This window comes from Pogoniulus pusillus, chromosome 23 (genome assembly GCF_015220805.1).
Source record: "Pogoniulus pusillus isolate bPogPus1 chromosome 23, bPogPus1.pri, whole genome shotgun sequence".
Taxonomy (NCBI): domain Eukaryota; kingdom Metazoa; phylum Chordata; class Aves; order Piciformes; family Lybiidae; genus Pogoniulus; species Pogoniulus pusillus.
The window spans coordinates 8,048,822-8,069,770 of NC_087286.1; the positions used below are offsets into that span (position 1 = coordinate 8,048,822).

General features: G+C 42.7%; 1 protein-coding gene across 4 annotated transcripts in view; it reads left to right on the forward strand.

Moving 5' to 3' along the window:
* The window catches only part of ARHGAP21 (Rho GTPase activating protein 21), a 144,992-nt gene that overhangs the window by 99,283 nt on the left and 24,760 nt on the right, over positions 1–20,949 (forward strand). For 3 of the 4 annotated variants that reach the window (XM_064162480.1, XM_064162482.1, XM_064162481.1), the window contains exons 7-9: positions 2,406–2,460; positions 10,168–10,197; positions 11,771–13,718. In XM_064162480.1, the coding sequence (XP_064018550.1) occupies positions 2,406–2,460; positions 10,168–10,197; positions 11,771–13,718 (2,033 nt within the window). The remainder of the gene's footprint in view (positions 1–2,405; positions 2,461–10,167; positions 10,198–11,770; positions 13,719–20,949) is intronic. The other variant, XM_064162483.1, reaches the window with a different exon arrangement.

Sequence of the window (20,949 nt, forward strand, 5' to 3'; positions counted from 1 at the left end):
CAGGCTTTTCTTGAGCACCTCCAGGGACAGTGACTCCACCACCTCCCTGAGCAGCCCATTCCAATGGGAAATCACTCTCTCTGTAAAGAACTTCCTCCTAACATCCAGCCTATACTTCCCCTGGCACAACTTGAGACTGTGTCCCCTTGTTCTGTTGCTGGTTGCCTGGCAGGAGAGACCAACCCCCACCTGCCTACAGCCATGTTTTGTATTGTTCTCAGAAAAGTTTCATGCTGTGCCTAGAATGTTACCTACTTTGCTCTTGTTGGAGATAAGAAAGCTGACCTTATGCAGATTGTTTCTTCTGGAAGTCCTCTCTGAAGCTTGGACTGCACCAAAAGTGTGGCCAACAGATCAAGGGAGGTGATTCTCCCTCTCTGCTCTGTCCTCGTGAGAACTCAACCATGAAACTAGCTCATCTTGAAGCTTCCTTCCAAACTTTAAACCATTCTATGATTCTAAGATGAAGGCCACACCTTGACAGAGTTGATAGAATGGATTGTGTCCTGGGTGGGATTAGCCACAGGCTCATTTTTAAGTCAAGGGTTTGTATTTGTTACCAATAGCTGTTGGTTTGCTCCATTAAAAATGTGTTTCTGTAATCCTCTTGGAGATGAGTTACTTACAGTAAGTTATTTATGGTTTGAAATGCTAAGGCAGGAAAATGATTTCCAACTTTTTTCTTCTTAAACCTTGGGGAATTTGAATGGAATCTCTTCTGCTTGAGCTCTTAACATGTGTGATGCAAGTTACTTACATTATAGAGCTCTCTGAGAATTTGCAGTGCTGTGTTGAATGTTTTAGTGCCAAGTGCCACTTTCTGTCTGTTAGCTCTTATGAACACTTCCTAATGCATGGAGGTCATGTAGTGTGATGCACCAAAAGCATCCACAGATTGCATTGGCTTGGAAGGGACTCTCAAAGGTCTTTTATTTTTTCCCCTCTTCCTTTTTTTCCTTCAAAAATGAATAATAGATTAAGATGGTGAAACCAAATACACTTACTCTGCTGTTTTGGCATGCAGCCTTATGTCTGTGGCTACTAATAAATGGAAAAGGAACCACAAAATAAAACCTTTTTTCCAATGTAAGAAAGCATAATAAATCACAGACCACCCATTTGAGAATATGACTTCCTTTTCTATAGAACTAGGAAGCTGAAGTCTTCCTCAGTGCTTTCATAGCCTGTTCTGTGTGCCCTGAGTTTAGTGGTCAGTCTCTGTGGTGGTTGTGTCTTTTCTCAGCAGATGCGTTGTGCTGACAGCACAGAGGAGCTAATTTCTACTCTAATACACCCAGTGAGGTTGTATGGGGTTTTCTTTGTAATTTAGGATTTCTAGATAATAGTCATAATCTTTTAATTTACTGGCTTTTAAGCCCAGTTCAAATATTCAAAGCAAGTCATATTTTTGTAGCCCTTCTCTGTACCTCTTCCATTTTGCATTTAATGCATGTGAGCAGTGTATTCCTCTCGCAGATGTGGCAATGAATTTGGTTTTCTGCATCAAATACTACAAGAATGTTCTCTCTCTTGTGAAAACACAGATTTCTGCTTGATACAAACTGTGGGTTTCACTATTCTACATTAACTGATACCTGGTACATTTGGTGTCCTGGTTTTCACAGAATTGCAGAATGGTTTGGGTTGCAAGGGACCATCCAGTTCCAACCCTCTTGCCGTGGGCAGAGACCCCTCCCACTAGTCCAGGTTGCTCAAGGCCTCATCCAACCTGGCCTTGAATACCTTCAGGGAGGGAGCATCCACAACCTCCCTGAGCAACCTGTTTCAGTGTCTCCCCATTTTGCCTGTATTTAAATTCTATTGATTGTGCTCTCTGAATTGCAGGATCTATATGGTGCTGCTGCTTTTGGTTTCAGCAGTTCACCAGCAAGCTCAGCACTTTACAGATAGCAGGAATTTATCACCTATATTTCAGATGTCTGAGTATGCTTAGGTTGATTCTGCTAGGAAGGGATTGGAGCAGAAGGGTGTAAGTCAGTGCCCCACTTTTCACACAGTGTAGGGGTTACACGTTTTAAAGAGTGCCAAAAGAGTTAGTTATAAATGGATGGGATGTGGTCAGAGAATTGCCACCATGTTTTGTCTCTGAAGCTCCAAACCAATGTCCCTTAGGACTCAAGGAAGGTAATAATAAACCTAACCAAGTGTGTTGGCTTAATGCATTAGATTTGCTGACATCATAGGTGTAGTTCTCAGACAGATTTCTGTTCTACTCTTATTTGTTAATGCTAATAGAAATCAGTGTTTGTTTCTGTGGTGTGAACTAATCTGGCTGGGAGTTTTGGAATAGTTTTTTGGTCTGTGAAAGTTCCTGGATCATCTTTGTAAGGTGAATGGGAGATCTCTTCCAGAAGTTCATGTGTGGTGTTTTTCTTCTGTTTCAGTGACAGCGTGTTGGAACTTAGTGTGATGCCAAAAGATGAGGACATCCTTCAGCTGGTATGTTTGAAGCTTATACTCAGGCATTGCTGACTAAAGAGAAAATTCCTGCTCTTGGTTATGAAGTCTTTGAACTGTGCTGCCAGGAAATAATTGCTGCTTGTCTCCCTGTTGCTCCTTAAACATTTCCCTGCTTGTTTGCCATCCCTAAAATTTCAGAGGAATTTAAATCTAGTGGAGAATACCTTCTTCAGAAGGTATTTCTAGCATCTTCTTAAAAAGAAATAATCTTAGTGTTTGTATTTTTAGTCTGTTTTTAATTAGTTGGCTTATGTTAAAATATATGAATTGGCTTTCTTTAACTAGGTTGTCTGACTCTTAAAGAGGTTGCTCATCATTAGGAAATGAAATTAGTATATGGTGTTTGAAAAGAGCTGTTTTTAACAACTCACTAATTATCAGTGCATTTCCAGGAGAGAGGCAAGATACTGAGTGTGCTGAAGGTTTTATTACCAACATCTTCGATTGCAGCTGCTGTAAAGATTTTGTTATGCAAGTGTCTATGCATTCTCAGTTTGAGCTGAGGCCCTGCATATACAGGTGGGGGATAATTCAGTCCCCTTGAATGTCACTTAAGGAGGGTAGAAGAGCCCTGCAGAGGGACCTAGACAGGCTGGATGGGTGGGCAGAGGCCAATGGGATGAGATTTAATAAGGTCAAGTGCAGAGTTCTGCACTTCGGACACAACAACCCCAAGCAGTGCTACAGGCTGGGGACAGAGTGGCTGAGAGCAGCCAGGAAGAAAGGGACCTGGGGGTACTGGTAGATAGTAGCTGAAGATGAGCCAGCAGTGTGCCCAGGTGGGCAGCAGAGCCAATGGCATCCTGGCCTGGCTCAGGAACAGTGTGGCCAATAGGACAAGGGAGGTTATTCTGGCCCTGGACTCAACACTGGTCAGACCACACCTTGAGTACTGTGTCCAGTTCTGGGCTCCTCAATTCAAGAGAGATGTTGAGGTACTGGAAGGTGTCCAGAGGAGGGCGACAAAGCTGGTGAGGGGCCTGGAGCACAGCCCTGTGAGGAGAGGCTGAGGGAGCTGGGGGTGTGCAGCCTGCAGAAGAGGAGGCTCAGGGCAGACCACATTGCTGTCTGCACCTACCTGAAGAGAGGCTGTAGCCAGGTGGGGTTGTGCTCTTCTCTCAGGCATCCAGCAACAGAACAAGGAGACACAGTGTCAAGTTGTGCCAGGGAAGGTCTAGGCTGAATGTTAGGAGGAAGTTCCTGCCAGAGAGAGTGATTGGCATTGGAATGGGCTGCCCAGGGAGGTGGTGGAGTCACTGTTCCTGGAGGTGTTGAAGAAAACGATGGCTGGGGCACTTAGTGCCATGGTCTGGTTGATTGGCCAGGGCCAGGTGCTAGGTTGGAGTGGATGATCTTGGAGGTCTCTTCCAACCTGGTTGATTCTATGATTCGAAAGAGCTGCGAACAAAATACGCTGTGTAAGTGCACGTAGCGAAGAACCAGAACAATACCTAACCCGCTCATATGCTCTGGTTTGTTTTTAGTTGGAAGTTGAAGAAAGGTAGAAGAGGACAAGCAGGGTGGGTTTTCTGGTTAGTAGTTTGGAAATTGTGTTTTCCAATCCACACAGAAATAGTAAGACTTGATTTTTAAATGACAGTAGGTTTCAGTAGCTGTTTTCCTGTATTAAGGGGCAAAAAACCCAAACACCACTCCCCCCAGACTAAACAAAGCAAAGAAAACCAAAACAGATAAACAAAAAGAGCCCAACAACCACCAAAAAAACCCAAAGAAATGTAAAACCAAAACAAAATCCAGAAGAAATTCTGTCTTGAGCTGAAGGTGAAGATGGGGCTTAGTAGAAGAGCTCAGTTAGTTAGGGCAACAAGCTATGGTTATTAAAAGTGATATATTGAGGACATTTGATAAAGAATATTTCATTAATCAGCACTGAAAATGCTGGGAGCAGTGGGGGAGTTCTGAGCACATGAGTAAGACTTAGGTGGTCTTTTTTTTACAGAAAATTGGAACTGTGAATACTGTAGAAACAAAAGAATAGTTCTAAGTTTGAAATGATCTGGATGGTCATACTATACATGTCTAATGTAGTTTGGTAGTCTGAACAGTTTAAGGATCTGGATAAGGCAGAACAAGTAGGTTTAAACCTTTTTGTTTGACTGGACAAGAGAGTCTTGAGTACATCTTCCTTCTGCTGAAGCATGAAGCCCAAGTGTAAGTGAAAAACAGTTGATAGGCATTTGTGTTCTTAGATCAGTGAGTTAATGAGGACAGAGGAGGAAAGGGAGGCTAGGCAAATTTAATAGTAAAAAGAGAATAAAGTCTTTCTGGAGGAGATTGAGGGGTAAGAGAGGGAAAAATACCTGCCTGTGGGAGATGTAGGAAAGAATAGTGTAGCCATGTGTGGGAATAACTTGTAGATGTCATTAAAAAAAAGTTTGAGTTGTCAGTTGTGGTAGAGTTATATTTTCTGTGCAAGGCTCTTCTTTTGAAGACACAGGATTAGGTTTGAGAGGTTGAATCATCTGCAAAAGATGCTTTGCATTACTTCTCCAGCCTGTATGGATCTCTTGTAGCTTGTTGTGGGTTAGTCCATGATGATGATGATACAACATGGAGGAGTTCATCCTGCTGCTTGCTGTGGGGTAGAAATGGGCATGGCTTGAGGACTGTCAGTTCCACATAGCAACTTCCAGAGGAAAGCTGTGAAGAGACAGCTCCTCTCTCTGTATGTTGAGGAGGGAATTACGTGTGGAAAAACTACCACTATTGAAATGTCAGTCCTGTTCCTTTGCTGACAGAGGCATAAGAATAGCACCTCGAGGATGGGGGAAGTGATATTTAAAACACTTCTATTTGTGACAAAAACTTGAACTCTTGGCATCTAGGAATGCATTGAGTTTTTTCACACACCTCCTCAAACTTGATGAGTTGACTTAATCTCTTTTGATAATTTTAAGACACTTGAATATATGTAACCATTTTGAGACTGTGAGGAGGAGGATGAGTATTATATTTTACTCAGTGTTTCAGATTTGAGTTTCAGCAATTTGAGTAGCATTCTCAACCTTTTTTGACAGACTTTTGGCATCTTGCAGGTTTTGGTACCACTGACTTCATACAAGTGGGAAGACACATTTAGGTCAACTACAAATAGTTCTTTTTCTCAAGTGTGTTTAATGGAATTGTTGTGGTTTTGTAGCCTTTGGGAAACCTATTTAATACTAAAAACTTCTTCAAATTGTGACACCTCAGTGCTTCTAAAGCATTTTGTGCTACACAGGAAATAATGTAAAAGAGAGAGAAAATTGAAATTGCTAAGTCCTCTTCCAGGCCAGCTTTACTGTAGGCTTTACACTGCCTTGTATGTGTGTCACAGATGCACAGATTGAATCAGATTGGAAGGGACCCTCAAAGGTCACCTTGTCCAACCCCCCTGCAGGCAGCGGGGACACCTCCAACTAAATCAGGTTGTCCAGGGCCACATCATGTCTGATCTTGAATGTATCCAGGAATGGGACCTCAGCTGCATCCCTGGGCAGCCTGTTCCAGTGTTTTACCCCCCTCACTGTAAAGAATTTCCTCCTTATATCCAACCTAAATCTTCCCTGCTCCAGTTTCAAGTCACTGCTCCTTGTCATATCACTAGAAGCCCTCCTAAACAGTCCCTCCTCAACCTTCCTGCAGGTCCCCTTCAGTTACTGAAATGTAGCTCTAAGGTGTTCCCAGACCCTTCTTCAGCTTAAGCCTCAATTCTTTCAGCCTATGCCTACAGGAGAAGTGCAGATGTGTTGAAACATGTCCTAGCATTCCAGTTTCATTTACAGAAAGATGTTCTGGAGCATTCTGTGAATAACAGTAAATGTGGAAATAAAGGGGGACTGTTTAATCCTATATGTTTGTAATAGGTTTAATTCTCTCTTGCTTACCTTTAATTTTGGTCTTGGTTTTTCCTTAAAATTCCAGACCATTGAAACTACCTCTCAGTAACTGAAAGTTGACCATGTTTGAACAGACATTTCATATGTCATGAATAGTAGAGGAACAAAGTCCTGAGTGGGAATGACCAAGAAAGTGAGTGAAAGTCACTCAGAGCTTCATCTTCTGCCTCTTTCTGGTCAAAGGATATGAAAGTTTTCTGTATACTGGGAGAGTTTGCTGCTTTGTCATGTGGAATTCAGCAGCTCTCAAGGCCTTGCATCCCCATGGCATTGCCAATAATGCAATTGTATTAGAAAAAAAGACTTACATAAGGAAATTAATTCTTAACTTTAATGTTGCCTCAGCAGCCTCATGCCTCTGAGTACAGGACTGCTCACAGTCAAAATCAACAGTCTTTTTCTTTTTCCCTGAGACCAAATCACATCAGACCTAAAGGAGCAACATGGCTGTTTCACTGGCAGATGATGAAATCTTTTCCTTTCCTTGTAATCAGCAGAGATGTTTTTCTAAGTAGCTTGTGTTGAGTTCAGTCTTGGAGCTCTTGTTTACTTCCAGATTTCGTACTGACGCAGTTACTGATGTGCATGGAGGTGAATATTAAAGTGCTGGCAGCGACTACAATGGAAGGAGGGGTGTGGTGTGTAGATCTAGTGACCTAGAAGAGACTTAAACTTTGTTGTATAACATTGCTTAGATTAGAAAAAACTGTTTACATCAACTCTCCTTACCTTAGTTTAAGCTAATATTCAGCAGAAGGCCTCTTAAACAGCTTGTATTTGGAAATCCAATTTCTTGGGCTTAAGGCATTAAATGTGAAGACTAAAATTTTGCTGCCATTGGGAGGAAAGGATGTGCAGTTGTTTGGGTGTTGGTTTTGTTTGTGGGGTTTTGGTCTTTGTTTTGGTGTGGGGTTGGGTTTGTTTGTTTCTTTATTATCTAACCATGTTTGCTGGGTGTCGCAGAGTGAAATGCCATGAAAGGGCTGGAGCAGTGTTACTGATGTTCTTGCCCCAGAGCAAATGATAACTGAGAAATGTTTCTTTCTAAGACAGCTGAAAACCTTTTCTAGTGAGCAGTTCCCATACGCTAAATGTGATAACAATAAGTTAGGATCAGGAAAGAGAATTATTTAGTAGTGAGGAAACATCATCAAACTGGTTATGGAATGAGGGAACAATGCCTCAAGCTCATTGTTGCAAGGTGCTGGGCACATTAGCTTCTGATTCATCAAAACACTTATCTGCAGTTTTGCTAGCAGTTCAGCTGAAATCAGTGCTATTATTCAGCCTTTAGTGAAGAGTAGTGAAGCATGCACATCGTCAGTGAAGCATCTGCCTGCATGCTTCTGTGGATTTGGACTTAGGGCTGTAGGACTTGGTCTTGAAACTGTAGTATTTTCACCATAATTCTTAGTGAGAGGAGTCCTTTGCTGGCTGTTGTCATTCTAGCCTTGAATCAGGTGGGGAAAGAGAGAGCAAACCCCTTCAGCTGAACGTGAGGGTTAATGAAATACCTTGTAGAATGTTGTGTTTGCTTTGAATTCATTTTACTTGTCACATGGCCTGAGTCTGTTTACCTTAGCAGTGAAACCCTTAATGTGCTAATGACTACACACATTCATATTGGAAACCTTTGCCATAGGATTTTGCAAACTTGGTGCAAACAAAACCAGATTGCTAAGTGGGAAAGAAATTTTACCCAGTAAGTGGAAGCATGCTGAGTCCTTACTGTAAGCACAGCAGTTTCCCTCTAGTAATTGTTGCACAGCTGTTATCCATCAGAGCTGGTATTGTCACTGAACTGTTGGACTTGCAAACCTTCTGTAACTGCTGTTGTTTTGACAAGGTGGGATAGAGCTCATAAAACATCCAGACTAGTTTTTATTTGGTTTTTTTGGTGTGTGTTTCGTTGGGTTTTGTTCTTTTTTCTATCATGTTGAAACTTCTGAGCAACTACAGAGTACCAGGCTCCTGTAGGAATTTGAGTAGTGTGGCTGAAGCATCTGGATGTAAAAAAAATACTTTTTTTCTTTCAAGTTTGCAGCCCTTTTTCAATTAAAGCTTTTTTGAGATTGAAGTTCAAGCCATACCCTAATGACTTTTAACGAGTCTGTATCTATTGCAATCACCTAAGAGATCAAAGTAGTACTATGTATCACTTCAGGAACAAAAGGGAGAAGAGAGTATTCAAACTGTGCTTCATATATGACTGCCAATATGTGAAGTGTCAAAATAGCAGATGAATGCAAAGTAGTACATTGGTCTACTTCATTTTTTAGTCTTCAAACCTCTTCTGAAATTTAAACAATCACCTTCTGGTTAAATCAATTAAAACATTTCCTAGTACAAAGGTTGCTAATGCATCGTTCAACATGATGTTGCTTGGAATAGATCCAGACATCTCTGTGTAAGCTGCAGTATTTCTCTATAGGCCCTTCTTCAGAATTCTGAAACAGAGGCATTAAATATTCTTGTGGAAATGTCACAGCCTACATTTGTAAACTTTTTTGTTCCTGGAAGAATCTTCAGCTTGCTTTTTGGGTGACCCTTCAGGAAGTGGGTGGAATAAGGGTGAAAGAACGACACTTTTCGCCATCAAAACCTTTGTTTCAGTAACGGTGTCTTGCTCAAAACCCACAATCTGTCTATCCAGATGTACCTGGAATCATGGCAGTGTCCTCTTTTTTGGGGAGATGGAGGCAGAAAGCCCATCTGATGCCACTTGGGACCCTAAAATGATGCTGTCTTTTGAAGAAGATGTTTTAATACCTGTGTGTAAATTTTTTTTTTAAGAGCGGAGAACTGATATTTTTGTACTCATTTATAGTCTTCAGTTACAATCAGATCACAGCAGTTTTGGACTGTAGCCTTCCTGCTGTCAAAGTCAATGAAGCATTGTTTGTCAGGGGCATGTTTTACAGAAGCATAAACAGAGTGTATTCTATGTTGGTGTAATGTGTGGGTGTCCCAGGTTTTGAACCACATGGCCAGCTGTGGAAAGGAGGAATTGGTTTTTGATCGTGGGGAGTGATTGGTTTTGTCTGTCTTGTATACCAGTAGTCTCTGATCTCTGTTTCCTGAGTCTTAAGCATCTGAGTCCTTTTTTTTTGCAATTCTTACAGCCTACCAAGATCTTCAAAAGCCATTTATTTAGAGATTCAGAAATGTTTCTCGGTCCTTCCTTCCATTAAATGTGCAACTGGAAATCCAACTTGGTTTTTACTATGAGTGGAGGGAGGAAAAAAAAATCCAAATCACATGAGCAGACTCTTTCTGCAGCATCATTCCTCTCATTTCAGATGTACAGCAGGAAAGCAGCTGCAGTCAGCTGACAGCTTGTGGTCGTGTTCCCATATATGTGAGGAAGGGGTGTGCTGGTTGCAGTGCATAATAAAGTCCTTGTTTCGTCACCGGGAAGCAGGGACAGTAGCAGCCCAGGGGAAACGAGAGACAGAAATGTTGCTGTAGTGGAAGGGAAGTCTCGTTGCATAGAGCCAGAGCTCTCTGCAGGCAGCTTTAGGGATGCACCAAGGCAAAATGGCACAAATGTATTTTGCTTTCTGTAAGGGCAGAGGATAAATGTGAGGAGCAGATCAGCGCCTGGGATGGACATGCTCACAAGGATGCTGAAGTTATTTCTTATGCTTTGCTGCCCTTTACCTCTGTTGGTACCTTCCAGCGAAATCAGCTGTATTTTTAGCTTTCTGTATTCAACATCAATATGAGAAGATAATTCTGTCATTGCATCTGTAAGCAGTTTTTACTATGTTTTCCTGTTTTCTGCCAGCTGCAGTTTACAAAGGATGTCACAGCACTGGTAAGAAACATACAGTAGCCATTGCTCGGATGGTTTTGTAAGGCATGTTTTTCTTAATGGTTTGCAAGAAGCAAGAATGTGAAACATCAAGTTTGCTGGAAATGAGCTAGAGAGACTGAGCTGAATTTTCTTCATAATGCTAATCTCTTAATTTGTGGTCTGTGCCTGTGTTATTTGGTCAGTTTTCTCTTAGTGTTTTTGCACTTCACTAATGCTCGGTGTTAACATTGCAGCAGCAATGTAAATGCCTCGCCCTCCTTCCTACTTTGCTCTGTATTAATTTTATGCCTGCACACTCTGGGCTTTTGTAACCTGTCTGGCATTCAAAAGACAGGGCACATTGATATTCTGGAATCGAGCATGTTATGAATTGGACAGGAAATGCTGTGCTATGATACCACGCCTAAGCGTGTAAAAACCCTGAGAAATCATTTTAGTCTTCTATTGCGTTGGCAGGCTCTGCCTTGGCTCCTTATTTCATTCTCTTTAAACCACACAAAGTCATGCTGAAGTCGTCAATAATAGGATGTTGTTTTATGGATGCTGTATGCTTCTGATGGATTTATCATTTGGAATGCTGTGTTAATTCCACAATGATAAATGCTGCTTTGCTCAAAAGGCTACAGAAGCATACCTGCTGTATTTTAACCGTGTCGAGTCAGGCGCTGGAACATAAAGGTGCTAATAAAACGTGCTAAGGAAATGCCTTTGTGAGTTTAATTTGTGTTTTAGCAGTAGTGGATACGCGTGAATTTTATACTGCTTGAACCTTGAAGTTCAAAATGTATTCAGTCAGATTTGTGTGCCTTGTGCTGGCTGTCTCCTGTAAAATGTAAGATGACTTACAGGGTGTTGGCTCACAACAAAGGTGCTACTGCTTCAATTTATTCATTTTCTGTTTAGGACCAATAGCCTTTCTGCGAAAGATCTCTTAGAGGATTGTGTTTGTTCATATTTCTGTGTAGTTTTCTTATCCACTATGTTAAATGGACAGGGAAAATGGGGAATAGAGAATTTTCTAGTGCTGGCTCAATTTGTTATGCAGTATTTTAACCTGTCAGTTGCTGTGAAGTTCTGGTTTCCAGCAATGTGGATTTCAAATGGGAAGAATGCATGAAGCATCATGCTGGGAAGCAAAATTTACAAGGGAGCAAGATACTGTGTTTTGTGCTGCTGGATGCTGAGAAACCTGCCTCGGTGTCCTGCCTGCAGTGTTTCTTACAATTGCCTATCAGTTCACTTTAACTGTTGAGGGGGGGTCACAGAAACATGCAGGTTGGCAAAGACCCTCAGGATCACCAAGTCCAACCGATAACTCTATACTACGAGTTGCACCCTAAGCTGTATCCCCCAGGAACACATCCAGAGGGATGTATGACATGATTTTGCCTGGTTTGTTTCTGCTCAGAAGGGGGTGGAATGCTGGCTTTGTCTTTGTAACTAACACTTTGTCTGAAATCATAGAGAGTCTGAATTTTGTACTTGTGTTCCTCCTCTTGGAGCTTGGTTGGTCAAACGGTGAACTTCTCCATCTCCCCCACTGCTGAGTACTGACTGCATCTTCTTTCCACAGGCATATTCCCAAGATGCCTACCTGAAGGGCAACGAAGCCTACAGTGGTAATGCCCACAACATCCCCGAGCCACCGCCAATATGTTACCCACGCCTGACATCCGCAGCCTCTGTTACGGCACAAGCTGGTGACAAGTTATCTTCGGACTTCTCCCTGGGGAAGCAGCAAGTCAGTAGACCAGTCCGGGCATTGACGCAGCCAGAGAGGGCCTACAGAATGGAAATCCAAGTGCCTCCATCACCCACAGACATTGCAAAGTCAAACACAGCCGTCTGTGTTTGCAACGAAACTGTAAAGACTGTTATTGTGCCTTCTGAGAAGGCTGTAGACTTGCCATCTTGTAGAAATAACCACACTGGTCCGTCACACAGGACAGAGGAAGTAAGATATGGCTTAAAAGATCAGACCAGTCTAAAAGCACGGACCACGGCACCATCTTCAGTGTCCACTGCCATCGTACTTCCCCAGACTCCAATAACAAGACCAGTTGATCCAACTGGAACGCTGAGTAAAGCTTCAAACTATGTGGTGTGTGCAGAAGGCATCCCAAGCACTCGACCTCCTGCTCAAGCCACAGACTCGCCCTCAGTTTCTGCCAACCATTACAGCTCTCCAACCTCCCACCAGCACATAGACTGGAAGACCTACAAAACCTACAAGGAGTACATCGACAACAGGCGCATGCACATGTATGGCTCCCGCACCATACAGGAGAGGTTGGACAGCTTAAGGGCAGCTTCTCAGAACACAACTGATTACAACCAAGTGGTGCCAAACCGCACCGCTTCCCAGGTACGGCGCAGGAGCACCTCTCACGACAGGGTCCCTCAGTCTGTACAGATGCGACAGAGAAGCGTGTCCCAGGAGAGGCTCGAGGATCCCATGATGATGAAAGAGTGGCCCCGAAGTGCTTCACAAGATACTCTGACTTCACCTTCAGTTAATGCTAGGAACCACAGGGCTCGCTCCTGGGATTACCTCAGCAAACAGGGTGAAGTGCTCGAGAACTTTCACTCTGAGAATCTGATCGCGGATACGAATGGAGACAGGAGAAAGACTTACAAGTGGACAGGGTTTACTGAGCAGGATGATCGGAGAGGCATTTATGAGAGATCCAGGCAGCACGCCTTTCACATGTCCCTGCGAGGGCAGAACTTCCCCGTGGCTCCCAGTGCTTATATTTTGGACAACAGGAGAACAGGCAGCAGAGCTTCTCTGCCTGGCTCTCACTTTCAGAAACTTTCACCAGAAATGAAAATGTTACAGACTTCTCGAGACTTGCAGGCTCCTGGGGGAGTTTCAAAGCCTACAGCTCTTTCCCAAGAGAGGTTGTCTCTCACACCAGCTAGAAGTTCTAGAAGTAGCTCTTTGAAGAACTCTGCTCCCTATGCAGCAAAACCGTCGTTTCCTCTTAACCAGAGCTTGGATGCCCTTGCCAGCAAAGACCAAAGAACGGTAAATCACTTGCACCAGAGTGGTCTGTTAAACCAGCAGTCCAGGATGCGAGCAGAAGGTGCCCCAGATCACAAAACAGAAACTGGCAAACCCATCCAGCCCTCGTCTCTGTCTCTAGCTTCCACCAAACTTGTTCAGCCAACAAGTGAGACTTCAACTACCTCTGACAATGTGGATGGCTCCACCAGACAAAAGACTCGAGATTTTGAAAGGGAAGAGGTCCGGGAGCCTGAAATTCTGCAAAGGGATGCCCAGGAAAATGGCAAAGACACAGTGGTCATGCGGGACAAATCACCTTCAGGCCACCAAACCCCACAGCCTTTGAGGCATCAGTCCTACATTCTTGCTGTAAATGACCAAGAGGCAGCCTCAGACACTACTTGTTGGTTACCTAATGATGCTCGAAGAGAAGTCCACATAAAAAGAATAGAAGAAAGGAAAGCATCAGGTTCCAGCCCACCTGGTGACTCCTTGGCTTCTATTCCCTTTATTGGTGAGTTCAATTCTTGCAGTGTTGGAGAGCAGCTGACTGCTGTTCCTCTAAATCCTGGGGCTGAGGGATATGGGGATGCTTTTCTGACCTAGGGTAATATTAAGGTGGTAAAATTGAAAATACTCTTTAGTGCAGGAAAAATATGTTCTGTTTTGTTTGGAGAATCGGTGTGGGGAAAAAATTGTGCAGGGATTTGATATTTTTCTAGAGTTTTCCTTATCCTCCCCTGGAGAAGTCAATGTTACATAACTGTCTGTTTATCACTCCACTGAAGGCTCTCTTGTTAGGTACGTGGACAGCTCGCAGCACCTCTCAGAAGATTTTTACTTCTCTGATACCAGATATATTTGGAATCCAGGAAAGAGAGAATATGGATGGAAATCCATATGAGGGTGAATTTTGAGGGGGCAGAAAAATAAACCAACTTGTCATCTGAATAGGTAGGGTGAAAGCTTTCTGAGAGAGAGGTATTTCAGGTGCCAGGATAGCAATACAGTGAAGTGAATGTGCAGGTAGATAATGCAGGTGTGGATACAAACTAAGGAGGTTGTGGAAGCAGCAATGTAAGCAGGCACAAAGATTTGCTTTTCGGCTGTGACCCAGAGTTGTCAGTACAGGGAGTTTATAGGAAGGGGGGTTTAGTACTTTGGAGATCAGTGGGAAGAAAACAGGAACCCCTGGGAGGGTTGTTAGCAGGGAAAAATAAAAGAGATCATTTTAGATATGTGAGAAGTTGGAGTCCAAAAGAGAGTTTGAGGGGCAAAACATTGCTGTTCTACTCAAGCAGTCAGTGCCTGTGTTGTCTTTGCCCCATCTGTTGTGGAGTTGGATTGTCTTCTGTTGTGCCTGCTTTAATCCTTTAGAGTCAGATGTCTGTGAAGCATTTCCCACACAGGTTGATTTTTCTACCTGACTGGTTTTTTTAATTCAGTGTAAGAAGAATCTGGAAAATACTGAGTTTTGATGCCCAAACTCACCTATGTGGAAGACAACTCCTTTTAATTTGAGTTTTTTTACAACCTAGGTTAGAGGATATAGATATACAACATCCTAGCACATTAGTCTTCCTTTGCAGATGTGCAGCAGTGATTTCTCCCCTTGAATTATCTGTAATATTTGCAACTGGTTTGAAGTAATGACCAAAACTAGTGAAGAAGCTCTGTATGCATCAGGGAAAGGAAATCCTACAAAATTCTGGGATTTGCAGTGAATTGCATTAAGACAACAATAATACTTTGATGGTTCTTGTGTTGGGTTTTGCTTTTTGAATAGGAGTGGCACTGACTTTTGTTTTCCTAGTGGATGCATCCGTGTCCAGTGTAATTTTGGATTTTTTAGACCCCATTGATCCTTCTTGAAGGGTTAGTACATGTTTGTTAGACCTGTAGCTGCTCTTTGTGCAGAGCTTTTGATACTCTGCCTGAAGTCAACCCTGGGCACTCTGAGTACAAACACTGCACTTAACTTAGAAGTGCTTGCTGGGAGTTTTCTGATCCCCGTGCAATTTAAATATTACAGGAGTGTCAGATCAAGATTGTCAAAACCCTGTTCTACACGCTCTTTTATCTTGATTTTGACAGAGATTTGCCATGAACTCTTCCTCATGTGGCTTGCTTCCAGGTTTTAGGGAAATGTGATGATCAAAGCTCAAAGAAGCCTTAAGCATGGCAGTTGTAGTGCATTTGAGTAGCAGCTGATCGGGTCAGAAGAAGCCAGGCTGGAACTCTCCTGTGCAGTCTCTTGGCATAACACCACCTGGGATTGTGTGAAGTCTTATGGGCTCCTTGGCCTCTTGGACTGAAACCTCCTCCATCCTCTAGGGATATTAAAAAGTGGTGCTGTTGGAGTGTGGGCATGGGCTGGGCCAACACAGTACTTGTGGCCATCTTCCTAGCGAGAAATTCTTCTGCCAGTGCAGGTGCTCTGGGAAATTTCCACCACAGCTCCAGCACCTTGAAGACGAAGTAACCCTCCCTGAACAGGAGGAGCATCAAATGCCATTAAGAGTGGGCATCTTCTGAAGTTAGAATTAATATACGTGGTTTTAACTTTGCTTGGTCCGCTATCATTATGCTAATTGCAGCCTCACTTTGTTAAAAGCCTTGCTTAATCAGGCAGATAAAACCCTATAGGTCTACTTTGAAACTCAGTTAAAGGCTATTTCACTCTTCTGAAGCAAAATCACTCTGATACTTGGAGTTTTACCTTTTGGTTTTTTCTTTTCTCCTTCTGATTAAGAAGGATTCAAACAGAAATTAAGACCTACCTTGCTGTTGCCACCTTCTCTGCATTCCTTGTGTTTCCAGTAGCACAGGTTTTTGCAGTTATTAGGTTTTATTAGATGTGGTTAATTTCATAAATACACTTACTGAAGGTATTTATACACCAGACCTCTTGAAGCAGTGTGAAAATACACACTTGGGGAAAACGAATATATTCCAAGGTTACATATTATTGCCATTTTAAGTACTATATGGTGTGTTTGTAATCACTGTTTGCTCTTTAAATTGGTAGATAATGGCCAAGCCGTGGTAGAAGTTCAGACAGGTAGTTAGCTTTTGCAGCAGTATTTTGTGACTAACTTGCTGTTGAGAATGGCATGACATGGGGATGATTTTAGCACTCTGAGTAGCATGTTACCTTATACCACAGACAGAAAGCCAGGCAGCAATCCTTCAGGGGGTGTGGTGGGTTGCTGAAGGTCTACCTTTTGACATTAGCCCTGTCACACAAAGCTGGTCTGAAGCAGGAAGTTGAAATTTTGGGTTGTGTTTGCTGGGGGCTGAGGAAGCTGCTGGTCTTACAGAAAACCATACCCTGGCACTGCAGCCTTCATGTGCTGCTGCATGCAGGGCCTTGTGGTTAGCTTGGAAAGCTGCTGTTTCTACTTCAGGTCCAAAGAAAGGCTCTCCTCATGAAATGTTCTCCATTGTTTCAAACTGCATCAGTTACTCTAATGAAAGGTTATGCCATAAATGGCCTCATCTGCTCTCTAGTAAAAATTGCCTTACCTCTATCAGCGACTGTTAGTAATTGTGATGTTTAATGGATGGCCTTTTTTTAGACTTGCAATTTGCACACAATTTCCTTGTTAGAGAGCAGCAAATGATAAATTTCTGTCCTTTTAGGTCATTTTGGATGTGTTAACTTGCACCAGGATGGAAATTAGAACCCTATTTAATGTTTTATAACTATCAAGAAAAGGTTGATCCAGAATGTAGTTATTTGAATCCATTTCTTAGCCTTAGATGTCTGGTGTGCAATTCTGAGATGGGCAGCTAGCTTGAAACTCTTTATTTTGCCTTTGGTACCTTTTTATGGTAGAGCAGAAAGCATTAAAAAAGAGAAACCAACTCCCAAATGGAATTGAATGAACCCACCCTTAGGAATGGGATGGAGAAAGTGCTTCAGTACTTGCCCTGCCTGCAGCATGTCCAGCTGGCAGTGCAGTTCAGTGCTCTGCCCCATTACTACCAGGTGAATGTTGTTTGTAACTACACAGTGGAGGGTTGCATGCAAATTATTTGAAATTGATATAGTTAAAAATACTTGGCTCAAACAAACATCATCTTGAGGTTTTAATAGGTTTCTGCGAATCAAAGAAGTTCCTACTCATCCAATTACAGAGCTGCTCTTTGAGGCATGCAGTAGCATCAGGCAAGTACCAAGACTTTTCCTCAGAGGCATGATCTCATTTTGGAAAGTATCTAGTACAGCTTCACCCTAGAAAAATTTGAAGTCAGTTCATTCTGCTGTTACTTTGTGAATAAATGAAAGTCACTGAAACATGAAGGGTGGAAAAGCCCCTCAGGGGCCTCTCAGTCCAGCCGATATCCCTACTTTACAAGGGTCATCCTAAACCATGAGCCAGATAAAAATATTTGACCAGACTTCAGTAATGCCAAAGTGTTGTTTAGCTTTAGGTGAGTGTCCTCTTTCTGGCAAGATCGGATACCAAAGGAAGATGTAAGAACAGGACAACGATATGTGATACTCAGTGCTGGTACTTTCAGCTTTCCAGCCATAGGCACTGTACAATGTCCCTGAGCCAAGTGATGATTCAAAGGGCTCCACATATTTCTCCATCCCCTGTATGTAGTACAGGGAAATTTTGCAGTCTGGTAGTCTGTATTGATTTAAATAATGTTTTGCCAGGAGACTCACAGCTCTCACTACGTGGTGTTTATGCTTTTTGTGTGTGTGTGGGACTATAACTTATTCTCCTGCTGGCTGAATTTCTGGTAGAGATGTTTTAAGAGTGACCAGCAGGCTGCTAATCTTGATTCACTTTCAAGCCACTCATGGGTTTATCTCTGTTGCTTTTATCCTTAGTGCAGAGAAACTAGCATGGGGATTTCTGTGCTAGCAAACAGGCAGACTTTGCTTTTCACCTCTCTTTGAGAGCTGATCTGCTGCCAATTTTCAAATGCAAGATTTTGTTATCTTTTAAATTGTTCCAGTATCTATTCTTCTTACAAAACCCTGTCATAAAGAAAGTATTTGGGTGCTTGTAGTGAATTATAGAATCACAGAATTCTCTTGGTTGGAAAAGATCTCTGAGATCAAGTTCAACCTAACACTACCATGGCCATTAAACCATCTTCCAAATTGCCATGTCCACTTGAACACCTCCGGGGTGGTGACTCCACTACCTCCCTGGGCAGCCTGTTGCACTCCATCTTCTTTTTAATTGTTATTTTGGGGGTGGTGTTGTTGTTTTTAATTAACAAATATTACTGCATGTTTAAAGTAAATGAAAGAATTGGGAGGTGAAACACTCTAAAGCACCCATTGTTGGTTAAAATTCTCAGGTCTCTATTGTACACACAGTGGCACTTTCTAGTACTGGAAGCATAGGTACATAGGCTTAATGTTACCAGTGCCTACCATTAAATAGTTCTTATTTCTTGCAGCTGAGTTTACTTCCTTTTAGTGAATTGTGTGCCATACCTTTCCTCCTCCTCCATCTTTATGCCTCTTTTCTGCAGTACAGAAGTGGACAATGGGAATACACAATGGCAGTGACTTTGTTCTTGGGAGCAGAAAAACAAATGGATCCACTTGCCTAGCATGTTATGAAAGGAGTAGGAATGGAGAAAGGTTAGAGGGAACAGTCAGGAATATTCTCAGGTATACTGAATAATTGAGAGACAAGGAATTATTGGAGAGAGTTCAAGGGAGAGCTGTGAGATTGAGGGAGGGATTTGAATGTCTCTGCTATGGAGAAAGACTGAGAGACTTGGGACTGTTTTCGCCTGGAGAAGAGAAGGCTGAGAGGGGATCTTACTAATGTCTATAAATATCTGAGGGGTGGATGTCAAGATGAGGGGGGCAGGCTCTTGGCAGTGGTGACCTGTGATAGGACAGGGAACAGCAGGTACAAGCTGGAACACAGAAGGTTTGACCTCAACATGAAAAGAAACTTCATTGCTGTGAAGGTGCTGGAGCCCTGGAGAGGTTGTGCAGTCTCCTCCTCTGCAGGCTTTCAAAACCCACCTGCATGCGTTCTGGTGTGACCCTGCTGTGGGAGAGTGGGCTTAATCTGTAGAGGTCCCTTTCAACCCCTAACAGTCATTCTGGTTTCTGCCTAAGAGATAAACATCAGAGAAATTAAACCCCCTCAAACTTCAGAGGCAAAGAATCATGTCTTATGAGCCCAGCCAAACTGTGTGGCTACCTTAAAGGCAAAGTGTAGCTGAGTAGAGATGTTTGATGGACATGTTTTAAGAAAACTCTAACTGTAGCAAAACCTGTTAGGTGGAAGTCTTCAGCCATTGTGATAATTCTACTTTTTTTCTGCCTGGCTGTTTCAACCTATGAAGATATAAATGTAAGTGTGGGAGAAATTAGAACTGACAGATGTTCATTTTGGAGGGGCTCTTGCTTCCATTATTTTAGCAATAGCATTGGCACAGCTTTTAACATGTCATCAGTGTTTCTAAGATAAACATCAGCCTTCTTCTTTTTTTTTAGGGGTTTACAGTGTGTCCTGCCAAATCACTATTGCTCCAGGCTGCATTTTTCAGTATTTCTTAGCCAGAGAACCATTTTTAAGTCAGTGTGGTATTCTGAAACGTGGCAGCCAAAACACAAAGTTAGAAATTTGTGGTTGGTGTGCTTCTGTGGTTCCAAAATCCTTTTTTTAATTAAAACTTAGTATTGGAAGTCAATAATTCATAACATCTAGGAGAGTTTTCATTGAGTAGAAGCAGCAGATTTGTTTGGTTAGTAGCTGATATAAAGAAGTGAGTCCATCAGGTCAAGAGAGGTTATCCTGTCACTTAGCTCTGGTGAGACCTCACTTTCAGTACTGTGTCCAGTTCTGGGATGCCCAAGCACAAGAAAGACATGGACCTCCTGGAGAGGGTCCAGAGGAGGGCCACCAAGATGGTCAGTGGGCTGGAGCACCTCTCCTGTGAAGACAGGCTTAAGGACTTGGGGCTGTTCATCCTGGAGAAGAGAAGGCTCTGGGACGACCTTGGTGCTACATGTCAGTATCTGAAGGGGACCTACAGGAAGGATGGGGAGGGACTGTTTAGAAGGGATTATTGTGATAGGACAAAAAGTAATGTTTTGAACCTGGAGCAGGATAGATTTAGGCTGAATAGGAGGAAGTTCTTTATAGTGATGGGGGTAAAATACTGGAACAGGTTGTCCAGGGATGTGGTTGAGGCTCATGGCTGAAGACATTCAAGATCAGATATGATGTGGCCCTGGGCAGCCTGCTCTAGCTGGGGATATCCCTGCTGACTGCAAACCTAATGCAATTTGTGGACATTTTCAAAGCATAAATCCTCCTTAGTACATCATTATAAATTAAGATAATTGCAGGTAATAAAGGAGTGCTGTCTTGGCCAAGAAAGTACACTGAGAATTGTTGATTTATGTTTTTTAACATGATGGGGTAATACTGTGAACAGGAACCTTTTGAATTGCTTTCTGTCTGTAGGGAAGGATAGTTCCACGTTTGCTTTAACGCTGCAGTAAGCACCCCAGTCAGAGATGAGGTTTTCAGAATGGCCTCCCAGGAAGAATCACCTTGCAAAGCCTTTTTCTGCTTGTGTGTGACTCGGGCAGTATAATAAACACACTATTTACGTGACCACAGTAGCAGAGGGCTGGATTTGATGATTCAGGAGGCTGGTTCCAGCGCTGTGTTTCCGTGGCTTACAGAAATGAATGTGCTCAGCGTGCAGACATGTTCCCATTCTATTCTTTTGGCCACATGAGG